Source organism: Toxorhynchites rutilus, chromosome 2 (assembly GCF_029784135.1).
Source record: "Toxorhynchites rutilus septentrionalis strain SRP chromosome 2, ASM2978413v1, whole genome shotgun sequence".
Lineage (NCBI taxonomy): Eukaryota > Metazoa > Arthropoda > Insecta > Diptera > Culicidae > Toxorhynchites > Toxorhynchites rutilus.
The window spans coordinates 108,961,970-108,982,513 of NC_073745.1; the positions used below are offsets into that span (position 1 = coordinate 108,961,970).

Below are 20,544 nucleotides of genomic sequence, written 5' to 3' on the forward strand. Positions count from 1 at the left end.
ATGAAACATTTGTATTCAAAGATTGTTTTATTTACATAAGCGATTTTGAAGTATTCGAAGCTGTTATAATTATTTCCTGCTCATCCCGGTCAGAGAGCTTCGATTTACGTGCTCTCTTCTTTTAACCTTCTTTTTGAGAACTACTTGATGGGATCGTCCAATACGACAAGCAATTTCTCTAATTCCAACATGTTATTGGTGAAATGCATCGATTTGTTCTTTTCTCTATCCGAGATCACTTTTCCTTTCGGCATTTTCTATATTTATTATTCAAACTAACTAAAAACAACGGAAATAAAAAAAATACATAAACATTTGTATACGCTCAACGCTTGCACACACACATATGAAAATTATGCAGTATGTGATAGTTACCTACACAAATACACTAAAATATAAATTGAAGCGTTGTTTGTTTACAATGACACAAAGCAGCAAAATCATCACCTGGTCTTATAGAAGTTGGACAGATATATAAGGGTGTAAAGATATCGGCGATGCGAAACGATTATCGCAAATAATACGTGTGGATGAAGCAAATGGAAATCACCATAAATCGTGTCGTGGAAGCTTTGAATTGAAACCAACCATTAAATGGACAGAAAAAAGGACCCATCCAAGTTGATCATAGCTGTAGCATCGGTATTGTAATTTCAGGACCATCATCTAGCAAGGGAAATATCCGGAAGAACTTTCAACCGTTCCTCAATAATATTCCTTCCAATAAAATGTGGGAAGAAGACTGAAGAATGTTTGAAGATGTGGAAGGTAGGAATATTCTAATTGGCCGTACACTAACAAAAACTTCGGCAAAAACAGACAATATCGAAGAGGAATCAGATGAGATTCCACACCGAAAGAAAATGAAACAGAGCTTTGCACTTGAGACAGCGGTAGCCCCGAAGGATATTAGGATAATGAACACACTCAAGACAAAAATAAAAAATAAAAAAAAGAACGAAAAAGAAAAAAAAGACTCAGAGATCATTGTGGGAACATTGACATTGATTCGTGGATCGTTTCGAAATCACTATGTCTCTTGGCAAAATCAAAGAACCTGTAGAGTTGACCAAGAATTGTTCATATCGATGGCATAGAAGCTACAAGGAATCTAAATAAGGTGCCAATAAGCGAGAAGATTACAGTCCATGGGCTCGTTTGTGTCGTATTCGACCTAGAAATACGCTGATTCTTTTACGTCCGGTTCGGGTGAAAGCATCGCATCGCGGTTCGACCCTCGTAAGTAGACAGTGATGGAACCGCGAAAGGTTTTTTAAACCTGCTAATTTAGAAATATTACGATAATGTTTTGCGAGAACAAAATGATCACAAATAAATAGGGCTTTTTTCTCGTTCCAGCCGCAGCAGAGGTAAGACGTGTTAGCGTGTTCCGGGCAAGATAGTATATCCCACGGAGCTCGGTCATTCACAACCGATTTGCCCGAAAATCTATTGCTTTCATTAAAAATCACGGGACTTTTCCGCTCATGTAGTATATTCACAGAGACTCAAGGTTTGGTTGGCCGTGCATTTGGAAAAAAATGGTTGGCTTGTAGTTCAGTGTTCTTCAATGGAATCCCGGTTTAAACGAGTTCAACGACAATCAATGAATAATGCACAATAGAACTGTGGAAATGTCTGCGGGAAAGATTCTGATGCCACGGATAATATCAGTAATCGACAACAATGATAAGTTATATTGCTGAACAGTTACGGTATACGAAAGGTCGATACGTCATTCCGTAGAAATTATATTCTAGATCAATTAATAATAACAAATGCATCTTTGGGCCCTGTTTCAGAAAACGAGACGAGCAATTCGTCTCGTCACTGTCTAGACGAGCGAGACATCCTACTCCAGTACACGAATTTCATTGAAATGTTTTAAAGGGTGTGTCACATCAAATTGCATCACGGAAAAAACGCTGTAGAAATTTAATTTTTAGGAATTATATCTTCAGCTTTCGCTTATAATCAGATAAGAGTGTATAGATCACGTTGGCCATGCTTCACTGTCAATTTTTCGTAAATTTGGAAAAATGTCGTCGAACGAAAAAGAGCGTCGTGAATTAATCCTGCGCACTCATTTCGAGAATCCGGAGTTGTCACATCGGGACATCGGTAAGATGCTGGGAATCGTCCAATCCACGGTCAGCAGAGTACTAAAACGATACTTCGAGAACCTAATCATCGACCGGAAGGTGAAGAACGGCAAAAATGGATGCTCCGTCAGTGAAAAAGATCACAAGCGCGTAGTTAAGCAGTTTAGACGTGATCCGAGAAGTTCGGTCCGGGATGTCACCAATAAGCTGAATTTGTCAAGTTCATTCGTCCAGCGGACCAAGCAGCGGGAGGGCCTGCGTACATACAAGGTTCAGAAGGCTCCTAACCGCGACGAAAGGCAAAACATGGTGGGGAAGACGCGAGCCCGGAAGCTGTACACCGAAATGCTGACGAAGCCGCATTGCCTGGTAATGGACGACGAAATCTACGTCAAAGCGGACTTTCGTCAGCTGCCGGGCCTGTTGTTCTTCTTCGCAGAGGACAAATTCAGCGTTCCGGAGGAGATTCGCAAGCAGAAACTATCTAAGTTTGCCAAAAAGTACATGGTGTGGTAAGCGATCTGCTCTTGCGGAAAGCGGAGCGCCCCCTTCGTGATGACCGGCACGGTAAACGGGCAGGTTTACCTTAAGGAGTGCCTACAGAAGCGCTTACTACCACTATTGAAGCAGCACGAGGGCCCGACCATCTTCTGGCCGGATCTCGCTTCATGCCACTATTCAAAGGACGTGTTGGAGTGGTACGAAACCAACGGGGTCACCTTCGTGCCAAAGGAAATGAACCCGCCCAACGCGCCGGAGCTTCGCCCAATAAAGAAATATTGGGCGATTATGAAGCAGGCCCTCCGGAAGAACCCCAAAGTTGTCAAATCGGAGGCGGACTTCAAGAGAAAATGGATTTCTGTTAAAAAAAAACTACAACCTGACGTTGTACAGAACCTTATGGACGGTGTAAAGAGGAAGGTGCGAGCATACGGGCTTGGACTCGAAGTATGAAAAAATGCCAAAAGTTGTTTAATAGTTTTTGTTTTACTGTCTAAAATTTTCAAAAGGATCGGTCTACTGGGCGAATTTCTACAGCGTTTTTGCCGTGATGCAATTTGATGTGACACACCCTTTATTTGGTAGACTGAAAAAACTTTTGTCACTTTTTCTCGGTATGATCAGTGATGTCAGATGTGAAGACATGTTTTTATTTCTACTTTTTGACAGATAAAGTTTGGTTGGATAAATGTACAAACACTATTTTGTTTGCCACTATTGTATTTAAGTGGAAATTAGCATTTAGAGCTCGACAGTTATTCTCTAGACAAAAACTGTCTTCGACAAAGTTGTTACTTTTGATAGAGCGCTCATTTTTATGTTGCCAAAAATAGGGTGACCAACATTTTCGATGAAATAAAAAATCTAACTTTTTTATCTCTATAGATAGAGGTAAACATAGTTTGACAATGTTGTAGTCCCAGTTATTTAAAACATTTTTGCAGAACAAATTTTTTTTTCTATCTCTTGAAATAACCGATATAGCGCGTTTTTTCTAAAATACGTTAGGGTCACCATGAAAAAAACTGTTTTTTTGCTCTAACTTTTATGTTTCAAGTTCTACATGCAAACTGTCTTCGAAAGACTTTTAGAGCTTACTAATACAATTTATTTTGATATTTTTCGTTTGTCATTCTTTCTGGGACAAGCATAAACAAAGTTTATTGGCGGCATTTGAAAGAACATAATTTACTCTACATAATGTGTGATTTTCAAAACTTTGTTATTTTTTTGTGTTTGAGTAAATTAAAATTGAAATCATCAGTTTTTGGGTGAAAACCAATCAATAACTTTGAGTAGGATTAAGATACTGACAAGTTCTGCACCGCAAAATGTTGGTCTTGATAAGCCCTAAAAGTCGTACGAAGACAGATTTGATGTAGAATCTTATATTTATATATATATATATAAGAATCTTGTGTCACGGTGTTTGTTACCGAACTCCTCCGAAACGGCTCGACCGATTTTGATGAAATTATACTCAAAATACTTGGTAGGTATGAGAATAGGTTGTAAACTCTATATGAAACCGGTAGGATACCGATAACCATACATTTAATACCGAATAGGGTGGCTCTATGCAGAAAAAAAGATCTGGATATTTTTTTTTTCAAAAATTTGACTTCATACCATACATATAACCTTAAATTTTGACCCCAATTCTCTATTTTTAATTGAGATTTTATTATTTTTGTGTCAAAAATATTCTAATAATTTAACCGTTTTTCGTTTTTTCAACAGAACGAATTTATTTAAGTTCATCTAAAGCAGGGAGCATCTCCGACGAGCTGGAAGCCTTTTTGAATGAGCACAATGATTTCAAATTCAAAAAATTCTTCAAATCACATTTGCTCGGATTACAAAATGACAATCACGCTATTGCCATCAACCCTGATAAAACATTAGCTGGAGAGCACGTGTGTAGATCCAAAGCACAAGCGCTGCTGGAATCATGATAGCACGGTGACACGAGACATTTAATGCGAAGAAAAAACAATAATCTGGAATTCATCGTTGACACACACCGTTCATACGACCCTCGCTATGTTCTTCTTCAATGGCACTAACGTTCCCAAGGTTTGCCTTCACAACGTAGTACTACTTGCGTCATTTTTATTAGTAAATAGTTGAGATTTCTATGACGAACAATACGCCTTGAATGTATTCTGGAGTGGCAAGCTCAAGAATACGCGTGACTACAGTGCAAGTCAGAAGGGTTTCTTCAACGAAAAATCTCTTGCATAAACATTAGACCAAAGAGACCCCGTCACAGATACTTAATTCATTATGAACATCATTTCTCATTGTGATTTAATATTTATGAACATGCGACGAAACAAACAGAGGGCGCGCTCGAAGGATTTTTATGTTTATCATATGGTGATTTGACATGGTCAAGAAACGCCAATTCAAGATATCGTAAGCTGTGCCAACAATTTATGGTCGACATATACGCGAAGGTAGAGAGTGAACGACTGCAGTTCTTACTACAAAATCAACAAAAGCGGTGCGAGGAATAATACATTCACTTGCGAGACACTATCATGAACAACGCCGACACAGCTTTAGTTATAGCCAGGCCAAAGCGCAATGCATTGTCATGACATTGCGCGTGTGTTCAAACACAAAATGAAGTTCGATCGTATTCGTCCCCACATATTGTTGGTTGTATTCTGTTGAATACAACTTATTTTGACCACTGTTTCGCGACAAGGCGAACGAATTTAAGAGTGTAAAAGTCGATTTCGATCGAATTGTGAAATCCGATCACATCCATGAATAAAGGAAGCAATATGACTGTGTTTCAAACTTAGATTACCGATGTGAATACTCCTCGATTGAATGACAACGATAAAATAACGCGATTCCAAACAGGCCGATTTATTTGAACGTTTTCCAATTTATGAACGAGACCAAGCTGTTATAAACTAAGCCATGTTGAAAATCACATGCACGTATTTTCTAACAAGGAGACAGCAATAAATATTGATTTTTTATATTTCATTTTTTCTACTTTACGACAAACTTATATTACTTTTTTCAGTTGACGTTTGACTTTTAAGAGATCAAACATGTCAGTTACGTTAATGAAATACACCAAGAAACATCATATAATCTTTCGTTCAAATCATTTAATTCGTTTTTTTATCGGTCACATTCGATTTATTTTGAAGATAGTTAAAATATTCAAACACACTTACAATACATTAGTGTGTTTTATTCAACACCCAAAATATTCACTAGAAATAATTTATTTGGCAGAACAACGTTTGCCTGGTCAGCTAGTTTGAAATATAAAATTTTCATCGAAAATGTTGGTCACCCTATTTTTGGCAACATGAAAATGAGCGCTCTATCATACGTAACAACTATGTCGAAGACAGTTTTTGTCTAGAGAATAACTGTTGAGCTCTAAATGCTAATTTCCACTGAAATGCATCTCCTGGACCATTGTGCAATGTCAAACATCGAACATAGAACGAACATAGAGAAAAATTCACTGACATATTTAAGGTAACCTTACCATGTACCGACAGACTCGAAGAACAGTTCGAAATATATTTTAGGCATTCAATAATTGAATATTAGCTTGTCGTGCTTTGTGCCGAATATATTTGATCAGTACACGTTGATCAAATTTTATCTGTCAAAAATAATCAAATATTTGGCTTCGATCAAGCAGTATATGAACACCCTAAGACGTTTCAAAGAAAATTTTTAAACCTATATGCATGTATTCCCCTTACATGCATATAGATTTAAAAATTTTCTTTCGAACTTTTTGCACAATGAATCGGTAATCGGTATTGAATTAGAGAGACTTTAAACTCTGAGAGTGCATTCGTCTCTACAATGAAGTACTCCCGTATTTTTTCACATGCATAGAAATAAACTTCGAAACACCTAGGTACGATGATTGAAACGCATTACAGAAAAATTAAAATCAGTAGAAAAACATGGTTTTATCAAAAATTTCTCAGTAATTGAGTGAAACAAAGCTATACCGATGCTTTGAATCAACAAGGTGAAAACACATCAAACTAACCCAGACGACGACTCGACTGTTTCTTCAGCGAGCGCGGTCGAGCGGTCGGGTCAGACCTAGGTCAGACGAGCTACTCGTTTGTTTTTAGTTGAGCTCGGCTTCTGGAATATGGAAACAAACTAGACGAGCGCTCGTCTTCTCGTCTCGTTTTCTGGAAAGGGGGCCCTTTATAAATTAAATTGTTTTGTTTGATTTTTTTTAGAGATAACTAAATTTGGTCGTATTTATTCTAGTCGCGATGTTATTGAATTTTCATAATATTTGTAAACATGCACGAATATGTCGTCAATAACTCGAAAATTATTCTAGCTTCAGCTTCTAGTCTCAAATGCGATAACAAAGATAATCAAAGCTGAATTGTACTCAAATATACGGGCGATTCACAGGTTATCTTCAGTAATTTTTCATTGATTGTTATATAATGTTTGAATACACTTTTCTATCACGTGATGCAGTTCTTTTCTTTCCTTTCTCAGAATTAAGATGTATCCACCAGTCTGTGTCGAATCGTTTTATACATTTTGTCATTCACTTCTCCACTCGTGATGATGGTGATTATCCTTGCCTTTCGAGAATGGTTTTTTGCAGACTACCAATCCAATATGATACATCCTCCAACAATCGGTAATATACATACAGCGCTACATGTTCCAGTTTTGCACAGTAAACTACGAATGTTCAATAGCTGGTTTGCGCATGTGAGCGGTTAGTTCGGGGGGTTAGTACGGGATGTTAGCACACTAAAGAAAAGCGGGTTAAAGTGGTTACCAAAAAATTAAATCCAAAACTCGTTTCGATCGTTAGTAGAAGTACCATAGGGTCAGTATACAGTTCAGAGTGATGGCAGAATAGTACCGGTAGAAGTAGTTGTAATAGTAGGTCAACAGTTCACTGTGGGCTTACGCTGGGTAGTGAGAAAAAGTGAAATGTCAGTTTGTTTGAAGTGGGTAGCAAAGTGTCTGCTGCTAGAACGAACGTACTCAGGAAGGAATTAATAATGAACAAATGGATGTTTTAGAGATTGGAAGAAGTCTACAGAAGAGCGCGCGCGGTGACAACGTTCTTCGAAGGCTGAAGGTGGCTTTGTACGGAAAATTATACACACAATTGAAGGTGGTAATGGTTTGGAAAGTGGCCACTATACAAGAGGACGAATAGTGGTTGAAAAATGTGGTTTTCTTACCCGTAACTCGTCATGGATGGTTTACTAGTGTGGTAGAAGATTATTTTTCGAAATCCAGCGAAAAATATTTCTTTTGATATTTGGATACGCTTACTTCACTAACGTAACTACTTTAAATGGCAGACTTTGTTTTTTGTTTTGTTTTTCTCGTAGAAAGAGGAAATGTGTGCTCTCTATCGTTTTGGTTAGAGTAGAAACTTTTGAAACAGTGGATGTTAGTCAGTGGTACAGAACAGAGCAGAAAGAGAGAGAGAAAAAGAACGGAACAGGTGGCAGAACACAAAAATAATCTAACGAAAATCACAACTTAAAACACAAAAGTTCCAAAAACGAAACAAATAAAGTGAAGAAGAAAAGTTATGATTAAAGACAGCAGTTTTGAACACACACACACATCGAAGGAGAAAGTAATCAAACACGTTGTTGGTATGTTCTTCTATCTCTATTCAACAAAACATAGCGACGCTGCCTGGCGTGTTTTTTAGAGTTCTGTTGGCTTGCGTTGGTTCTAGCTCCGAGTGCGGACCATGTTATTGTTTGTGTTCATATCTACTACTATGGCCCCCATTATCCACTGCCCCTCTCGTTTCCGCCACCGTTTAACGTTCGAACTTGAACCAGCTGACTGTTCGCCCCCACATAATTCAACGCGTAGTTCGGACTCTTGGTCGTACGTTTCACGTAGAAGCTGAAGTTGTACGGATTTCGCGTTGTCGTTTGAGCGATCCGATTGAAGTATACGTCGAACGCCGGATGATAGGTGGATTTGGGTTTTTGCGTTGTCGTGGGGCTACCCTTGAAAGCACTATCACCGGCGGTGGGAGCGTGACTTTGGTGTGGGTTTTTCTGGTGATTGCCCCAAAGGGGGGACTGTGTGGTGGTGGTCGTGTTGGACGCTGTTGATGCGGTCGTACTGCTCGTAGTGAACAGACTGTAAGTGTACGGACTTTTGGTCGAGCCGAATGTGTACTTGCTGAACACGTATGGGGTCTTGGTCGCTTTCGTGCGGTAGTAGTCGGATTCGGTTGTCGATTGTTGATTGTTGTTGTTGTTGTTGTTGTTATTACTATTACCGTTATAACTAGAGCTAGTAGAATAAGAATTACTAGGATATGTACTCGTGGACTTGTGATGGAAATAATTGTGGTAATTCCTCGTCGATGTCGGTGAAGGCGATGGTGTAGTGGTGGAGGTGGTTGTTGTTGTTGTCGTTGTTGTAGTGGTGGTGGTTGTGGACGACGTGCTACTAGACGGTTCATAATATTCTTCCTGCTGATCTGACTTGTCGTCGTAGTTATATCTGGAGAAGTTGATCCGTTAAAATTTCTTCGTTCAATAGTATGGGTTCACTGGTATTTACAATAAAAAAAATACATATGCTTTCTAATCTTTATCCTATCTCTAGAGATTGTCGAGAAAAAAGTATTGATCTTGGGATTGATGTTCTACGACAAATATGAACTTCCAAAAGGGAATGGTGAATATCCATGATCATACATACTTGGTTGGCTGGGGCACGAATCGGGTGTACGACGGCGTATGCTGTGAATAGTCCGGAATTATATTTTCATTCTCAGCCACACATTTTCCATCCATGCAGTGCTAAAATCAAACAATTTTGCAATTTAAAATGAAAACCAGTATGTGTAGCATGCAAATTGGCAGAAATATACTTGTCCGTCACCACAGGAAGATCCCTCGGCGGCGGGTCGGTACGCCACGCAGTAGCCACTGGCCGAGTCAAAGCAGAACAGCTGAGCGCAAACGCGTTCGTCCTTGAAGCAGGCCGATGTCCCCCGGTCTCGGCGACATTGGGCATCCAGTGAGAGCAATGTGCCGGGCAGAGATCGGCCGAGGGCTTCATCCTCGTGGGGTGGATTGTGGAGGCAACTGGCGGTGTCACCACTGGAAGTTAGAAAAGGAATAAGTTCACTAGTATGGGTATTTGCTATACGATTCAACGATAGCAGGTCTTGGACACCTAAAATGAAAGAGTAGATCATCAATATTATTTTACCTCACAAAAATTCGAATATTTAAAATTTCATTCCATTTCCTTGGAATTTATGAGAAACAAGCATTCGAAAAACAGCTATTCAAGCGTTTTCACGTCACAAAAATAGAAGTTTTTATTTAGTGTATCAGATGCACTTGAGTTCAAACATTTTTGGGTTAGATTGGATCGCAAACTCAATAAGGGTTATTTAACTCTCAGCAAACAATAAGGGTTATAGTTAGATTGGATTGTTGTCAGACAAATACTTTCGTGACGTGGCAACACCTGACTTTTTGCTGTTTCGGACTGTTGAACATTTATGATTACTTTAATTAATTGCAGTTCCGTTTCAAAACTCATATTGTTGAAATTGAATCATTTGATCAATATAGTATTCCGGGATATAATGTTGCTGCTTGTTTATCACATTCTAGACATACTGGTGGTGTTGCTATTTATGCCAGAGAATCGGTTCAATACAATCTTCGCCTCGACGAAATGATTGTTGGGAACTGGTTCTTAGGCATAACAGTTGAACGCGGCATGAATATTCGTAATTATGGTATTTTCTATCACTCTCCCAGCTCTAATGACCAGCGTTTTGATACTGGATGGTGATTTTATTATTAACTAGCTGATCCGGCAAACTTCGTCCCGCCCAAAATTTGTTTTTGTTATCAATAACTTCAAACATTCACGTTTTCTTACTAAGCGCAAGTTCATGAGTCCAATCGCAGAACTGTTCATTGATTGATTCAGACACAATTCTCGTTCAAGATTTTTCAACCACTTGAAAATAATAGGTTTCTCCGTTACATGGAATGAATGTTTGATACAGAAAATATGATAGAATAAAGATAGACACCTCCTCTCTTCTCCCCTTAGAAAAAGGGGAGGAATGTCCATTCACCATAGAAACGTCTCGTGCCCCCTAAAATCTTCACATGCCAAATTTGGCTCCATTTGCTTGATTAGTTTTCGAGTTATGCAGAAATTTGTTTTTCATTTGTATGACAGTATAACTAACTACCATAGAAACATTTATTGCACCCAAAAATCTCCATATGCCTAATTTGGTTTCATTTGCTTGATTAATTCTCGAATAATGCAGAAATTTGTGTTTCATTTATATGGTAGCCCCCCCAAGAGAGGGGGAGGAGTATCTCACTACCATAAAAACATTTATCGCACCTTAAAACCTTCACATGCCAAATTTGGTTTCGTTTGCTTGAATAATTCTCGAGTAATGTAGAAATTTGTGTTTCATTTGTATGGCATAGGGGTCTCAAACTATCATGAAAACCTTCCCCGGCCCCAAAACCCCTACATACCAATTTTCAGGTCGATCGGTTCAGTAGTTTCCGAGTCCATAAAGATCAGACAGACAGACAGACAGACAGAAATCCATTTTTATTACAGGCAAACCTTTTTTTGTGCGGTAGATAGGGACCACATAAAAAAAGTTTCCCTCAAGAAAATAATTCAAATCCACGCCAATCACCGTTCAATTTCCTTTTGTTTCCCTGCTTTGCGATGGGACACTTTGCCTTTTCGGTTGCACGTGGCTGTTTTGTGCTTTTAGTTGCATGTTGCAACGTGTTGCTGTTAGAAATCATGTCATGCAAAAACTTAGAAATACTTAGAGTATTTGATGAAAGGAGAGGAATGATTTAAAAGTGGATAATTGAGACGCACATATGCTTTTCTTCGCACTGAAATGCGTATAAACCATCGAAAAAAAACTTAATGGACGATAATTTCGTCAAATATGCTTCCTTTCATACGCCGCACAAAAAAAATCACACAAAAAAAACCGCACAAGAACAGAAAATCGCACAAAAAATCGCACAAAAAAAATCGCACAAAAAAAATCGCACGAAAAAAACCTCACAAAAACAGGTATTACTGTATATAGATTAGTGTGATAGCTATAATTCTAATCAACAACAAAGTGTGACTGAATTTACGCGTATTTCCCGGCACGGTAAAACTTTAATTGATCATGTGTATTCCAATTTTGACAGTGTTTTTTCATTAATAGATACTTTAAAAATAACCGATCATGAGACCATAGTCATTAACGTCTTGAATGGTTTAATTAACATCGAAGATTCTGTGAAAATGAAATGCTGGAGAAAATATTTTTATTTGAACCTCGTGGTGGGAAGCCTGAATTTTCCACATGCAGTTAGCAACGGTTGAAATGGAAGAAACTTAAGTTAAACATATACAAAACGAAGTACATGGTAGTATCCACACGAAATCTTGACAGCGAAGGTCTTAATATAACTATTGATGGGCAAACGGTGGAAAGAGCATCATCGATCAAATATCTTGGCGTTATTCTTGACGAAACGCTGCACTTCAACGAGCATATAAACTATACTATAAAGAAAGCAGCTCAAAAATTTGGAGTGCTTTGAGAATTAATCGATGCTTGACCTTTGAAAATAAAATCACGATCTCGCACTTATTGCTCCACATTTTGATTATTGTGCATCTGTGCTTTTTCATGCAAATAAGAGGCAAATGCAAAGAATGCAAGTTGTGCAAAACAAGGCGATGCGCTTGATATTGAGATGTGATCGACTAACTAAAGATGACTAACGGTATGACACCGAACTATCTACGAAATATGATAACGTATGGGAGAGATATTCACCGATATAACACAAGACAAGCAAGTGACCTCAGAACCATGAACTTCCGAATGTCCTGTACCCAAAATTCACTTTTTTACAAAGGATATCGGCTTTACAATACATTACCAAATGAAGAAAAGACAGCAACAAGTCTTCGAATGTTCCGTAGTATCTATGATTCGGATTTTTAACCCAGTATAGAATCAATGTTAATCAATGCTAGCATGTAAGATGACGAAGTTATAACGGATATTTGTGTTTCTTATCTTATGACTATGATGATGATGGTATGTTCAGGGGTACCAAATGTACTGCATCACGACAGTAATGTCATGACTGTCGCCACCATTGTCCCGTGACAGTCACGCGATTGAATTTTTAACTACAGTCACACAGTGGAAATGTTATGCGACATTTATTGTTACTGTCGTGTACTGTACACGAATACATTCCCATGTGAGAGTATTTTTGTCTTTCGTCTGCGACAGACCCGCTTGCTCATTAGTGATATTTTTGTAGATTCTGAATGCAATAGTTATACGTTGCTACCGTCGTTGATGATTTTTTTCCCTCGTGCTGATGATGTCGGGTGTCTTAGTATATATTTTTCCAGTACAACGTCATTTTATTTCATTTCATTTTCGCAAACTAAAGAGATTAATCTGCTGTGCAGCGAAGAATTAATAACAATTAATAACTGGCGAATTCTGCAGCATATCCCGATATGGGAAAATTTAATTTGTCGATGACGCGGCTATTCCATGTAGAGAAGTTTTCGGGGGAAATAGTGTGAGCAACAGAAGAGAATCTGTTGAAAGAGGTGCGTGGAGAAGTGTCGTGGGTGGAAGTCGTGTGAATGAAAGTTACGCGAATGCAACTGTAGGGCCAGATTAGAATGCGGCTGGGGGAAGTGTTGCACACTTAGCAATGTAGGTTTGGACATGAAGGAGATTTTATTTTATTTATGAATAAAATATGTTTAGCGCGTAATATTAATATTATCAACAAAAATGTAAAGTAACATTTTAGTATTATTATCATTATTACTAGTTGACCCGGTAAACGTTATGCTGCCATTTAGATAATTTTTAGCGAATATATTCGTTGTTATATGACAAACAACAAGTATATTGCAAGTGTGTTTCATATTCATATCGATATACTGAATTGAAATATAGCCACATTACTGCCCTCATATCGGTCCACTGGATTATGAGAAAAACGTACAACTAGCAAGAAAATGTTTTAAAGATTTAAAAAAATATATCTTTCAAATGAAAGCAACATAATTGGCTCACGTAGCATATTTTTTAGTGTAGAGCCACTTTAGTTCTATAACTCTGTCATTGTTAAAATTCGAACATATGCGTAGGAGGGTTTTTTCCATGAAATATGATCATCTATCACCTCCTGAGAGATTCTGGGAAAATATATTAAATTCTTCTTTTACATTCAATAATCAAAAATTATATGCATGAAAAACAAATTAAAAAAACATTTTTTTGACTCGATTATATACAGGATTCGATTATATACAGTGAAAAGAAATCGGAGACTGTATATAATCGAGTTCGCGCTGCATTAGTTTCCAACTTGGAGGATAAATCTAAACACTCCCAACACTGAGTATTTCCGACGTCACCAATATATTATCGAAGAAACTCTCGCCTAGAATTATTAAGCTGTGCGTGTTTTTCTCAAATGAATTGTTGATCATTTGTGTATCTGGATTCAGGCATCCCAACAGTAAAGCATTCTTATTACAGTCGATATGAAATTAACTCGGCTTCCTATGTGTGCACGCAACTAGTGATCACAGCCATATGTCCGATACACATCTCAAAGCGTACTGGTGAAGAAGCACAAACGCATAAGATACAGGCTAACATTACGATCGCCAGAAAAATGTCATGACATTTTTCTGGCGACAGTCACGTGTGACAGTAACCCGGGTAAACCGATGAGATTCATCGCATCGTCAGCGACTGTTACGGCGACAGAGCGAACGGAATAGCAGACACGAAAAAATCGGAAACGAACAGTCTCCCCGGCTCACTACGCTCGTGCACGACAAATTAGATGAATTCGACGAAACACCGACTGTTGCTGTATAGTATTACTTTATGCATTCATGCTCTGTCGCTTGTATACGAGTGTAGCGCGCTCACAGAGACTGTCGATTCAATTTCATACCGACTGTTATGAAAATGCAGTACTTTTGGGATGCCTGGTGGCGTGTGTGATGAATCTGTCTGAATTGTATCCTCAGCGTTTCGGTCGAGCACCACTTTGAGCTTCGCTCTACTCGCAAGCGCAACCGATGAAAAAAAATCACAGTCTAATTCAATGTGGAAAAAACACCTTCGTTGTATCGTTTCGAAAACTTGTCCGATCTACTTGCGAGTTGCCGAACGAATGAATCAATGTACGTCTGATCAATGTACTTCTAGAGATTTGGTATTTGATCGCGCCAGCATTAACGGACATACCATCATTTACTTCTCTTCTGGCTGCAGCCAGTTGCTTCGAAGTCCAACTTGGGCGATTTGATTTTCGCTTGAAGACGCGAGGCATTCCTAGGGAATAGAAACATCAAACGCATAAAAACTTTTCATTTCACCTCCACTGGCAGTTGTCCGTTTCCCCCCACTTATACGATTATTTGAAACATTTAAATTTATCACTCACAAATGAATTTATCTGTTTGGTACATCTCAAAATCGCTACGATGTTAACGTTACTTCCGAAAGATAAGCTCCTGTGAATCAAAATTTGGAGTTACCCCACTCAAAAACCTTAATTTCGTAGCCGCAAAAATTACATCCGCACGCAGATTCACATATGGTTTGCTGTTTTTGTTTACTTTTTCTACTTTTGACAGGCCGTACATGTTATAGGGTGGTTCAAGTATCATAAAATAACGTGTAGGAGGGGTGCTAATCAACATAAATATGAAATTCAACAGTTAACTATTCAAGTCGACCACATATCCATCATACCCCCCCCTGTTCGTCTTACCCGCATTTCCCCTATTGGAAAAAAATCATTCACAAATATTTCACTTGAAGCGTTCCCTGCGTTACGATAACATATATTCCAGGATCTATATAGGAGGCAATTGTAGCGTTTGAAACGAAACACCACGTTTATGAACGGTATATCTTGTATGTCTATCATCTTTATACTAACTTGAGGAAATGATGGAAACTCTGAACACTGCACGGTGACCACCGGAAACCTCGCTCAGTGTGTCGCAGATCGGACATTATATAGCCATCCTCCCAGCGGCACTTTTCCGCACCCGGTCCGCCAAGGTAGCTGGGTGGGGGCGATCCATCGTGGACGGCTCCAAGTCTTACGTGAGCAACAAAGTAAAAAAACAAAAAAAATTATAATTTACACAATATGACAGTGACCAAGCTTTTTTCGAAACGACACTCACAAATGGCCAACTTCATGGGCGGCTACAATGATTCCGCTGAATCCACCGGTGTCCTCAATGATGGCAACACTGTTCACCTTCTCCAGCCGCTTGTTGACTACGCAGGCTCCTCCGACGTATGCAAAACCTTGTCAGTTAAATTGTGGCCAGTAGGAAGCAGGAACACGTAATCGTAATGGCACATTTTAGTTAAAATTTTTGAGAGATATGTACAATAGGGGGGTTTCATTTTCCAAAAAGAAATCCATGTTTCCACGGAATACGTAACGTAGCCAATTCACCAACAACTTAACTCTAACAGGTGCAGGCAGAAGCGAATAAACTTTGAATGGGATGAGGCGGTTATGACGAACAGCAGAGGTTTGTATTGGCCCACTGCTCGGGTTAATGATGAGATGATGAATGGTCGTACACCTAACCTAAAACAAGGGGTTACTCACCAGCACTCTGAATACTTTAGTTTCTTAACTTGTAGCAAAAAGTGTTAATATGCGATCAAAATATAACCTTTTATCGAATCATACATTAGTCGACATCGTGCTATTATGGTGTCAGTGGTAGTTGAAAATAGTTATTTTTTTGTAGTTTTTCAGTTCGGAGGAAATGTCATTTCTGAGGAAAGTCGAGCGTTCAATAGTGTAGTTTTCAGATGGAGAATCTAGAGCAATTCAGTGCTCGATATATAGCCGAGAAGAGTAAGCTATTATCAGTTAAAGCTGGAAAATTATTCATAGTTTTGAAGTTTACCAATGAGGAGAATATTCGAGGAAAAAGGTTATGGTGTTGAGGAATGCGTTTTTGTCTTCTCATGAAATAGAGAGAAGATTCAATCGCAATAGTGTTGTACGGTATTTTATTTCCAATTGATGCAGGGGACAGATGTGAAAAAGAAAAGTAATGACAGAAATTAACACAATAATATTTAAACGAATTTCGGATTTGCTTTTGCGTTATAAACCGCATTTTTTAAATTTAAATATCAGCAAAATTTAGATTCTTATAGGAAATTGAAATTTTCAGTTGATTAAGTTCCTGACAATTACGTCGGCAGCTAAACAGACAGATACGGATAGCAGAACGGCTTACGCAGAATAACCGGCAACAACCTAGATACCATAAAAAGGTTGGTTGAAAATTCGAAATGTAGAAATGAAAATTATCGATTATTTGAACGCTGATGTAGCTTGTTGGGAGATCAAATTAAATCTGGCATTTCCAAAAACTTGCAGAGCCAGTTTGTAAGAACCGAAGATCCGATTTCGAAGGAAACAAAGGAAACTGGTTATCAATTGTTTACTCAGAATTAAGATTCGCGTTTTAATTAGAAACATTTCATGTAGTTCCAGGTACTAAAAGTCAGAAATTATGCAAGCAATAATACTCATGTTTCGTCATTTGTCGATTTCATTTGGAATTGTAACAAAATTTGGGGACGCATATTACTGAAAATAATTATGCCGGTCAATGTTATACAATATACTATTAGACGGAAAAACCAACCCGGGCTCTTCTGGTTGGTCTATTTGGTGTTACTTACTTTTGAACCTATCTGTATGTGTCACCGTAATGGAAACTTAAGAAATCATTACCTATATTTTTTTATAGAGGATTGCGTCTTCCAGCAATGGTCAAATCAGAAAACTGGGCATATTTTTATGAAATTCCAATAGTAATTGTTTCCATTCTTGTATCGAACTGTATGTGTATATGTGTGTGAAATCAGCATTAGGAATAAATGATGTCCGCTTGTTGTGCTGTGCTTGCTAGCTCGCTCGCGACTGTAATTTCACATCGTGGATGGCCTATTCATACCAATTAAGTTGAAAACAGGCAGAAACGAATGTATTAACCCATTTTAGGCCAAGCGTTCGAAAAATCGAACAGCAACTTTGATAATTTTCCATGTCTTTGGAAACCAACCGTATGGTAATGTTTTTGCACCAAAAGATAGCTTAATTTATTAGCTACCACTTACTATAAAGTTCATTCAATTCCATATAACTTTATTGGGCAATAAATTCGATTTAAAGCAAGTATGTTTGGAAGGTGTTTTTAATTCCAATTAAAAACCCCAATGAAACACAAAAATATTACAACTTTTCTACAGTATTACTTTGATAAAAGAACATACATTGCTATATAGAGCAAAAATCATTCGATTGAGCCTCCTACAAGAAAATAACAGCCGGTAAAATTAAGTGTTCGAAAAATCGAACGTTGGCCATAACGAACATTTATTTTCTGCTGAATTAATACCAACACATCTAACTTTCGCAGCGCATTTTGGTTCGTTTACTTTGGAAGACGGAAGGTTTTTCATTTGTTTTCGCATTATTAATTGTGAATGTTTGCAAATGTGGATGATTTAGCAAATATTATTGAAAATGTGTATGTTTTTTTGTTCGTCAAAACCTTAGATGATGGCGGCCCGTAGAATTTCGTGGGGGCAGGAGCTGGTGGAAACGATCAGTACGTGTAACGAGGATTCTAATGAGATTACTGGTGTAAATATTTTTTCGCCGGACCGAATAATAACTCCCCAACAATATTTCGCATCATTTTGGTACTTTGCAGATTTTGGAAAATGTTCGATTTTTCGGGAAATGGATTATTGGGAAGAAATAATTCTTAAGCATACACATTTCTCCACGGCCAACAATAAAAATAACAACATATGCTTTCATTTGAACGAAAAAGCCTACCAGTAATAAATTAAAATTACATGAAATAAGAAATATCACATCTCATCTTAGGTGGATTAATTCAGGTTTACACTTAGAGATCTCCATCCTCCCGTGCTTGTTCGTCCCAGAATGTGAAATTGATGCATTTATGAATACCGTATATTTGCTATTTGTAGTGACTTTCAGTTCACAGTATGTTTGTACTTGCAAGAAAAAAGTGCGGGTTTCGGCCAATGTTCGATTTTTCGAACAGTCATTTCTCGGAAAATGGAAGATGGGAAAAACATAATTCTTTAACATTGGGATTTCTTTAGCGTCAATAATCGAAATTACACCAATGGCTTTCCCCAAAAAAATATTTTTACAGCTTGGTCGTTAATGGGTTAATTGCTCGTTATTAACGGTACTGGAAGGTAAGCACACAAATCGGAAGAATAATTGTATGGAAAAATGGGAATGTCTCAAGTTTTCATAAACTAAAACAGTTTGAGGATTAGTAAATTGTAATGCATACTAAATCAAACAAATCTTAGAGAATTTCCGTTTCGAGTTAGCAGTGAACATAATTATTAACCTTAACTTTATTTCATCAAAACGTGACCTGTTTTCAGATTTGCCACCCTTCCTGAAAGACATAGTCCTACGTCAAAAATGCAAAGTTGACAGGATGAATATTATTTATTTTTCTACCACTCTTCTAATATAAAGCATAGACATAAGAACGTAAAATTGAACGAACTGCTGATGGCCACAACAGAATTGTACTTTATAGTTCGAATCTTGAATACCTAATTAATACTCACGTTCAAACGGGCGTCTGCGTGATTTGGGCTGTACATGTCCTTATTATTTGTTCATTATTTACAAACACGAATGAGTATCAAATAGTTTGTGGGACAAAACACACGCACACACCCACACACACACAAACACTCTCAAACGTATATTTGTGATCATTTTTTAATTTGCCGTCACGGGGGAATTCGAATATGGAGAACCCAAGTGCGAATTGGATTTTTTTTTCCGGTTCGTAGGGTTTGTGGATAGTGTGGAAACGTGTAAAACAAGGGAAAATAGATATTTACATTAAAAGTTGCGAGGCGCTGATAAATGGAAAAGCTGTGCTAGAATTTTTGTCTTACAGAAGTAAAAAAAATTTCGGTTTTGCTTAGAAAAAGATGAAGAGAAACTATATGGCAAAAGATCGAATCGAGAAGAGCAGTTATTTTCAGCGAAATAGCGGAAGGTTGTGTTCGCAGGATGAAACATATATATTTTTACAGAGAATAAAAGTTTGGATAATTCGATCGAGAGATGGAGATGGCCCGATGTAGCGCCTGTTATTATTAGGAGAGGAAATCTACCGACAGTTCAGAGCTGATACGGGCTCAAGAACTTACCCGATCAGCGGGATAGTTTCGATGAAAATATGTTGGTGGTGTTTTTGTGAGACAGACAGAATTTGACAGAGAAAAATTAAATTGCAAAGTTGTTGGTGCTAGAGGAAAGATAAAAAAACAAAGGAGGAAATTGTTGCCGACTTATTGGCCTATAATTACCTGCGGTACCGCGATTACACGCGTCATTAGCATATTGTCTTCTACACATATCTAGTCTGTAAAAGGTAATAATTTCCAGCTTTTAATAAAAAAAGTAGATGGTGTATTTGGCAGAATGAACTGTGGGGTCGGTGTTTTTTTTTCGGGTGATATGTGGGGGTGTTTCAGAGGTACAGAAGAAATGTGTTGTTGTGTCTTTTTGTGTTCCTAGCATAACCTTCGTAGTCTTCTTCTGACTTTCCATCTACTTTGGTCAAGTTCCGGAAACCACCAGGAGTCGGGAACCAACGAGCGTTGCAGTGTGGAACTCTACACCCTTTGTCACGGCTTGTCTCAGGACGTCGCGCACTTTGATTACTGGGTTAGTGAGTAGTTTGGGTAAGCTGTTAT

General features: G+C 38.1%; 1 protein-coding gene across 3 annotated transcripts in view; it reads right to left on the reverse strand.

Moving 5' to 3' along the window:
* Window positions 1–20,544, reverse strand: part of LOC129764825 (A disintegrin and metalloproteinase with thrombospondin motifs like) — a 336,932-nt gene that overhangs the window by 8,693 nt on the left and 307,695 nt on the right. The window contains exons 9-14 of one of the 3 annotated variants that reach the window (XM_055764325.1): window positions 20,155–20,210; window positions 15,912–16,038; window positions 15,659–15,823; window positions 9,505–9,736; window positions 9,333–9,433; window positions 8,950–9,131 (exon numbers count right to left, since the gene is read on the reverse strand). In XM_055764325.1, coding sequence (XP_055620300.1) covers window positions 8,950–9,131; window positions 9,333–9,433; window positions 9,505–9,736; window positions 15,659–15,823; window positions 15,912–16,038; window positions 20,155–20,210 — 863 coding nt within the window. The remainder of the gene's footprint in view (window positions 1–8,949; window positions 9,132–9,332; window positions 9,434–9,504; window positions 9,737–15,658; window positions 15,824–15,911; window positions 16,039–20,154; window positions 20,211–20,544) is intronic. The other 2 variants (XM_055764327.1, XM_055764328.1) reach the window with 2 other exon arrangements.